Source organism: Anabrus simplex, chromosome 2 (genome assembly GCF_040414725.1).
Source record: "Anabrus simplex isolate iqAnaSimp1 chromosome 2, ASM4041472v1, whole genome shotgun sequence".
NCBI lineage: Eukaryota > Metazoa > Arthropoda > Insecta > Orthoptera > Tettigoniidae > Anabrus > Anabrus simplex.
In genome coordinates, this window is record NC_090266.1 from 22,208,969 (window position 1) to 22,217,555 (window position 8,587).

The 8,587-nt window shown below is 41.7% G+C and overlaps 1 protein-coding gene across 1 annotated transcript in view; it reads right to left on the bottom strand.

Moving 5' to 3' along the window:
• The window catches only part of LOC136863448 (carboxypeptidase B), a 59,873-nt gene extending 51,996 nt beyond the window's left edge, over positions 1 to 7,877 (bottom strand). Inside the window, exon 1 of the mRNA XM_067139854.2 lies at positions 7,709 to 7,877. Coding sequence (XP_066995955.2) covers positions 7,709 to 7,877 — 169 coding nt within the window. The remainder of the gene's footprint in view (positions 1 to 7,708) is intronic.
• Between the last annotated feature and the right edge of the window lie 710 nt (positions 7,878 to 8,587).

Consider the following 8,587-nt stretch of genomic DNA (forward strand, 5'->3'; position numbering starts at 1 on the left):
ACATGAAAGTATAAGGCAAAATAGTAAACAAATCAGGAAATGCAAGTCATTTGTTGACCAGATGCTATGGTTCTAATTCAAGGATCTGACTCAAGGTTGAATCTTACTTTCAGCAAACTAAGTTCACATTCATAATCACTAATACTTCTAGCCCATCACAGCATCTTAAAACTATTCCCAAATTACACTTTTGAAATGTTCATCAGCAGCATTCACTTCTGACTGTGGAAGCCGTAACATAACACTGATACCTTCATCTGGTCAGGTAGATGGCAGCTAGCAGTGAGCTGATCAACAGTGAATGCACACAGAATACACTGCCTGACAAAAAAAAAGTTATGGACTCAGAAGGAGGGGTCCAATATTTTCCTGTATATGCATACCATTGATGTGTGAGTAAATGATTAGATTTACAAGGATCTATAATGTGTAGAATGCCCACCAGAGTGCATTTGGGATGGCACCATCCTGTTGTGAGTCAGACAGTTAAGCAAGACGTGCAGAGAGGTTTACATACAGTACGAAGCACCTGTGATGCCTCGCAGACACGTTGGACGGCCCATCCGCCAAGTGACAGCATTTAACAGAGGCCACATTTTGGGACTGCATGAGGTTGGTTGGTGGTATCGTTTTATTGCGAGGCATGCGGGCCATTCAGATGTCACAGTGCCCTGATCTTGGACTCAGTTGGTACATAAGGGCAGCCAATCACGTCATACAGGCTCCGGTTGACCAAGAAACACCACCCCCGAGGGAGGACCGTTGTATGGTGCGCCAAGCATTGCGGGATCCCATAACTTCAACACCTGCCATCCACAACATGTACTGCAACATCCTGCAAGTTCCTGCACAGTGTCTCGGGACTCGCATCCACCAGATTGGGGTTCTACCACCCAATGTGTCAGTTGCCATTGATACCAGAACATCAATGCCTGCGTTTGGAGTGGAGCCTTGCCCGGGAGACCTCACATCATGTTTAATGATGAGTCCCGCTTCTCCATATGACCATTGTGTGCGGGTTTGGCGGCGTTGAGGGCAAAGCACAGAACCTGCCCATATTGTGAAAAGACACATAAGCGTAATCTCTGGCATCATGATGTGGGGAGCCATAGGATATGCGTTCAGTTCCTCTAATAGTGTTTCAGCAGAACTTTGACAGCACAGTGATACGTTACAGATATTCTGCATCTGCATGTCCTACACCTGATGCCACAGCACGCTGGGACATGTTCCAACAAGATGATGCATGTGTGTCTATGGACTGCCTAGAGCACGTTGAGGTCCTTCTGTGGCCAGCAAGATCCCTGGACATCTCCATCATTTAACACATATGAGATGACATTGGAATGGGACTTCGTCCCAGTACCAACTTGCAGGATCTAGAGGGACAGCTACAATAACTGCGGTTGAACTTGCCTCAGGAGAGGATCAAAAGGATCTTTGACACCATTCCGAGCCACATAAGGGCATGTTTTGCTGCCAGGGGGCGGGTGCGACATCGTACTGACCTGACGCTAACATTCCACCTGTATCTGCCAATGGCCTTGTCTCTTGCATCCCATATTGTAAGCAGTTCAATTATGGCACATGGTCTTTCAGCATATGTAGTTTGACTTATTTTGAACCACTCCTTCTAGGTGCTTAACTTTTGTGTCAGGCAGTGTAGCTTAAGGAACACAGCACTTTCTTCTGGTTGCTATAAAGGAGCGAAACCATCATTGCTACCACTCTGTGCAATCTCATAGGCTGGTCCTGGTTACTTGTCGGTTAAATGCTGCACAACAATATGGAAGCCGTCATGCTTGTCGTATGTTTGCCTTGTTTGCTTGTGACAAGGTTAAAAGTCCAAGAAAAGGACATAGTTTTGAAATCATAGCACAATTTGTCACATTATAAAAGAAAAATTTAAAAGTGGTCTAGCTTTGACTAGACAATCTGTTGCAAAATATGGCAACCTACTTACAAGATACCAAATGTTAAAATATTGAGGACCATTTTCAAGGTCAGACAGGACTGGATAAACAGATTTACGAAGATCCATGGGTTCATATTTTGAATTATCTAACAGCAAGGGAATGCCTATGAACAATTGTTTGTAAATATGGAAAAAAGCTTGCACCTTGATGGAATGATGAAGAGCAGCTTGTAAACATGAAAAGAATGTGTATCAGAAAAGGCTCCAAACAAGGACTGATGCAGACAGGGAATTGTATGTAGATGGAAGAAACAGAGCAAAACAAATAATTGTTGAATCCAAGAAGAAATTATGGGAAAATGTTGGTAATAACGTGGAAAGGATTGATCAGACAACAAGAAAACCTTTCTGGAGAGTAGTAAAGGATTTTAGAAAGGGAGAGAAAAAGGAAATGAATAGTGTTTTGGGTAAATCAGGTGAACTCATAATAAACCCCAGAGATTCACAGGACAGGTGGAAGGAATATTTTGAAAATCTTCTCATTGTAAAAGGAAATATTTCTCTAGAAATGAAAAACAACTGAGCTTATGGGGAGGGGGACAATGATGCCTCTGAAATTGTGCTAGAGGAAGTGCAAATTATGGTGAGTAACTCCATTTTCATAAAGCAGTAGAGATAGATAAACTTAGATCAGGAAAGGACAAATATAGTGAGAATGCAGGGATGAAATGGCTTTATAGAGTAATAGGGTGAGCATGGAATGTTAGTAAAGTACCTTCTGATTGCATGAAAGCAGTATTTTCACCCATCTACAAGCAAGGGATTAGAAAGAATTGTAACAACTGTTGGGATTTTTCTATAATCAGTATACCAGGCAAGGTGTTCACAGGCATTTTTGTGATCAATGGTTGAAAATTGCTATAAGATCATCAGTATTCTGTGAGAAGAAAGTGAGCTCCTGGACAAAACTATCTTTACACCAGTCTGTTTTCTGACGAACTTTGCTGTATGGGAGTGACAGTTGTGTTGACTCAGGATGTATGTATGTATGTTCAGTCTTCTGCCCTAAAGCTGGTTGGATCCTCAACAGCTGTGCCATCAGCTGTCATAGACGGCCTAGGCATCACTGAAGAGGCGTACTAGGGAAATGAGGAGTGAGGTAGTTTCCCTTTCCTTTCCTCACCAAGACAGAAGTTGCTATTACATATCAGTCTGCCAAGCCCACTGAAATGTATGCACCAACCTACCCTATGAGCAACGTTTTCACACCATTCATAGCAGGGACTGGCTGCACAAGGAATGGCATTACTAGCATCGCTCATACCTCAGTCACTTTCATATTGTCAAGGCGAAGGATAAGACAGAGACAGATCAATGAAAGTAACAAAATTACTCTAGCCCATACCAGGAGACATAGTGCACTGTAAACACTAGGTCGTGCCGATATCTTATTCATAAGTTAGATGTAACAGATATCAATGTACGAATAATGGTCACTGGTACAAATAGGTGGGAACAATGGCTAAAATGGTTAGAAGATAAGTTAGAATTGAACTCATAACCTGGCTTCAGTGTTGGGGGTCATTTGAGACGAATGGAGGAGGATGTGCTACCTAGGAGAATAACTGAGGGTAAAGTAAGTTGAGGGAGACCAAGACAATGATGTTTAGACTTAGTTTCTAATGATGTAAAGGTAAGAGGTATGGAACAGAATGTTGCCTCAGATTTAGTAACAAGTAGAGGATTGTGGAGCATTGATTAAATTCACAGAGACTTGCAGACTGAATGCTTAAAGGCATAACAGTCTATAATGAAGCTGTATGCATGCATGTTTAAAATTATGAATTAAAGCAATTGTTGCAAATTAAATTATTAATTTCAAACCTACATGAAGTGAAATATTGAGAATTCCATGTTGCATGCTTTTTACAATGTATTTTTTAAATGTGAATTTCAAAACAAAATAAGAAATTCATGAGAGTAAATTCAGCCATTTTTACATTATGTGGGAAGGAAAAAGTGGCATTTTCTCATTAATCTAGGCATGACCCCTAGAACCATGCAGAAAAACTGACATTTATTCATTCTGACTTACATACAGACAAGACTCTTAACTCTATAGATTATCAACATTCAATAATTACAAAAACCATCACGTCCTTTGTTATTTTTGTGCTCTTCACTAGCTCTGCCATTCAGCCCATGATCATGTGGAAAGGTCTCTGCATTATTGTTCCCTTCCACATGTAGGTACCGATACAGTCTGTTGTCTTCTCAGTTGAAGACACCCTTGGTAATGTTAAGGTAAGACTGACCTTAAGCTAATTTCATATACACTAAACCAGAATATAACTTATAGTGGAAAAATACAATCAAATTTCTTGTATAATTTTAATATAGGTACTTATGAAAAGTTGACCATTATTATTTAACATTCTTTATTTCATAAATACATTCTCAGGGAGGAAGTACAATGGCAGGAAAAACCATTGCTTTGTTGTCTTCTTCCATTTCCCTTATGATTTGCTCTGGTGCGTGTAATGCATAATCTGTGAATCACCGGCAACTTATCACTGTTGAAGAGAAGTCATGTATGTGTGTGCATTTTTTTCCTTCCTAATATTTACTTACTGTACAGCAGTTGTTACTGAATATTTTGATGCTGTGATGTGCAGCGATACATCATGCAATGACTTGTACTTTTGTTATTTAGCTGTCCTTTCTTCAGCCGACGAACTCTGGGAACATTTTGCCAATAGGGCTATTTGAACTGTGCTGGTAGTCATTTTGCTCTCGTCTATAGTGTTAGTGTAGTGTAGGGGTACACCAAAGCACTATGTTATTTGGACTTTCAGCGTCCCACACGCAGCGCCGTAACACAGCTCTCCTCCACTGCAATGAGCAGCAAAACATGATCGTTAAGGTCTACACGGTCCGACACCGTGGTCAGCCAGTTCGAGTCCCGTTGCTCGAAAAATTTTTCACCATCAGCATATTGGCCTGCAGGATAGGGAAGGTAGTGGGTATGCAATTTCTAATCACTCGATTGCATGCTAAAAACCTGGATTAAATTCCAAACCTCTGCTCAGTGCTCATATGGAGTGAGGGCATATGACTCTGTTGATGGTGATTCTTTCGTTGGATGGAGATGTTAAACCTTGAGCAGAACCCTTGGTGCTGTTCGACAGGATTAGGCTATGTGCCGGCACCCTTCCTACTGTTATATACCACGTCATTCATTTCATCTCATTAACTCCTCTGATTAGGCTGACGTCAGGAAGGGCATCCCGTCATAAAAACCCTCCACGACCTCACCTCATACTCGACCCGTAGAGAAACGCGAGTTCTGGAGACCAACTTTGCTGTACATGAGTGAACGCTGGTATAAACAGGTGGTAACAATGATAGGAGGATGCTCATAATGAGGAAATAAACGCTAACTTATGAATTAACTCGATGGATAAAGCTATTTGGTGGTGGAGTCATGTGAGGCAAATGGAGAATGATAGATTACTTACGAGAGTTATGGACTCGGCGGTGGAGGGTAGGAGGAGTAGGAGACCATCTGAGGTGTTAGTCACAGAGACTTGCAGAATGAATGCTGATATGAATGAATGCGAGTCAAATGATACGAAGTGAAGTTCTCAGGTAGTAGAATAATTAACGAAGGCAGAAGTAAAGAGGAAGGCCTGGACACTACGTGACAATAACTAGTTGAGAAAGGAGGATAATAGAGCTTTCTGCAATTTGGCATTCACTAATGAAAAGATTTCAATCAATCAATCAATCAATCAATCAATCAATCAATCAATCAATCAATCAATCAATCAATCAATCAATCAATCAATCAATCAATCCAATCAATCAATCGATCAATCAATCAATCGATCAATCAATCAATCAATCAATCACTACTGATCTGCATTTAGGGCAGTCGCCCAGGTGGCAGATTCCCCATCTATTGTTTTCCTAGCCTTTTTCTTAAATGAAATTGGTGAAATTTGACCAGAAGAAGAGATAGCATGTTAGAACATATCTTAAGACACGCAGGACGTGACAGAACTCTACAAGACATGAATATTTCAAACAAATTAGAGCGGATATAGAGTGTTGTAGTTTCTTAGAAATGAAAAGAGTAGTGCAGTTTAGCGTGGCACAGTGAGCCTACGGGCTGATGACTCAAATAATAATAATAATAATAATAATAATAATAATAATAATAATAATAATAATAATATAAGACTACATTTATAATGTTACCGGTTTTACGTCCCGTTTACCGTTTTCGGAGACGCCGAGGTGACGGGAGATTTGTCTAGCAGGAGACGGGCCTGCAAATAGAATGGAGGAGAAGGCGCCATATCAGTCTAGCGCCTGAGCCATTTCATCTTCTTATGTTGTCTGTTTTCAGGGATCAGTCCAACAGTGAGACACTACAACTACTCCTGGTCCTGCGATATTATCAGGTAGCATCTAGGGGTTCCACGCCTAAACAGATTCAAAGAATGGAACAGAGAACCTAGACCGAGCAAGTTGGCTGTGTGGTTAGGGTCGCTCAGCTGTTAGGTTGCATTCGGGAGATAGTAGGGTTCGAACTACAATGTCAGGTGGTTTCCCATTTTCACACCACTGTGTAGTTAAGGCCACTCCCAGCCCTTCGTCGCCATAAGACCTTTCAGTGTCGGTGCGACGTAAACCAGATTGTTAAAAGAGAACTTAGTGATAACAAACTTGGAAATAACAGAATGCTATTTCTTTTGCCGCAGAGCTCAAGACACGATGAGTTGCCTGTAGGGGGTGGTCGGTCCGCTTTAAACACTTTCCAACCTCACCGGGAAACTCCAGAGTACAGAATGATGGGATTTTTATGCCTTCACAAACAGCCAGACCAGGTTCGATCCTCGTGTAGGACTCATCCCTTCGTCACCTGCGCGTCTCCTTAATACCGCACAAGTAGTTAGCGGGCCATAAAACCAATAACATTATTATTATTGTTACTAGTAGTAGCAGTAGTTGTAAGCAAGTCTGGCTCCATGAATGACTGGTGAGCGTCTTGGCCTTCAATTCTTGGGGCTCTGAGTTCGCTTCCCAGCCAGTTTGAAGGACCTTAATCTTAAATTGTTAATTTCTCCAGTTCGGGGACTGGGTATTTGCGGTGCCCCTAACATCCCTGCCACTCATCTACCACACCACAACACTATCCTCCACTACAATAACACAGCAGAAGCCTACCTTAGTCCAACTCCATCCTGACTTACGTGAGCCGGGCGTCGGTAGATTTACTGGCACGTAAAAGAACTCTTGCAGGACTAAATTCCAACAACTCGGCGTCTCCAAAACCCGTAAAAGTAGTTATTATTATTATTATTATTATTATTATTATTATTATTATTATTATTATTATTATTGTTGTTGTTGTTGTATTCGTTTGCGGCGATTTGAGGCCACATTAAGTAACAATCACACCTTACTGGAAGGTTTTTTGCAGCCCGAAATCTTCTTTCCTCTGCCCATCCCCTGTACATTTTCTGTTCGTCAAGGAAGCCTGATTTAACTTACACTTACCTCCCTGAACCATTTGTCGGAAACTTTAGGTCTACTGCCATGTGTTATAAAGATCTGTTTTGTCAACCTCTTGTCGTCCATTCTAAATAGATGTCCATAAAATTTGAGTCTTCCTTTCTTCATGTTATTATTATTGGTGTTAGTAACCGCGACGTCCACCAGAGCGTCCAACACTGTTTTACTTGTAAAGAAGGTGCAGGAGAAACTGGGATGTTTAAAAAGACTTACCTCCTTCATCCACCAGCCCTTCAACCAGGCTGTGTGCTGAGGGCGAGGGCAGGTTGAGACGGAGCAGCTGAGCCCCGCGGTAAGAAACAGGCAGCTCCTGGTCTTCCGCGCCCACAGAGAGACCCGCTAGGAAGCCCAGGCAGACCCACAAGACAGCTGCGCGAGCCATGACTGAGGTACAAGCTGGCGGCCACTGCTCTTATATCACCAAGAGAGGGGACGGGGCCGCGCCACACTCAACATTTAACGGTAAAATCAACGTCAGTGCTAATGAATTGCGGGCCATACTCCATTTGTATAAAACACTTGACGTCAAAAATAACACGAACAGAACTTCACGTTTTACACTAACGCGTGAGTATCAAAATGATAGCGTTATAATGGAAGTTAATCTTGGCTATATTACGAGATGAGATAGAAGAGTTGACTAATTCTGAGTCACCGTCCTAATCCACATCTCTAGGTGTTGTTTGCAATTTATGTCATATTTTAATACCGTAATTATAATTTTAATGTTACTTTTTATTGTCTTGTGAGTCCTTTGGGAGGCAGTGTTGTGCAGTGATTTGGTACAACTTGGACATTTATTGAACATTTCCGTGTCGCGCTGACCTTCTGACCCCAACTTGGCTCAGTCCTGTGGTATTTGAAGGTACGTTAGAAGAACTCCTGCGGGACTAACCATGGCGTCTTCGAAAACCGTGAAAGTAGTTCGTGGTACGTAAAGCAATGATCTTGTGAGCTCTACTCAAGCTGACAGCTCGAAACGTACCACTCAGTCGATCAGCTCGTCTCCTTACTCCCAAGACTTCCCAAACCAAAGTTTGCATCATTTTCGTAATGTCTCGATTCACTGCACTGAATTCTTACTTTACATCT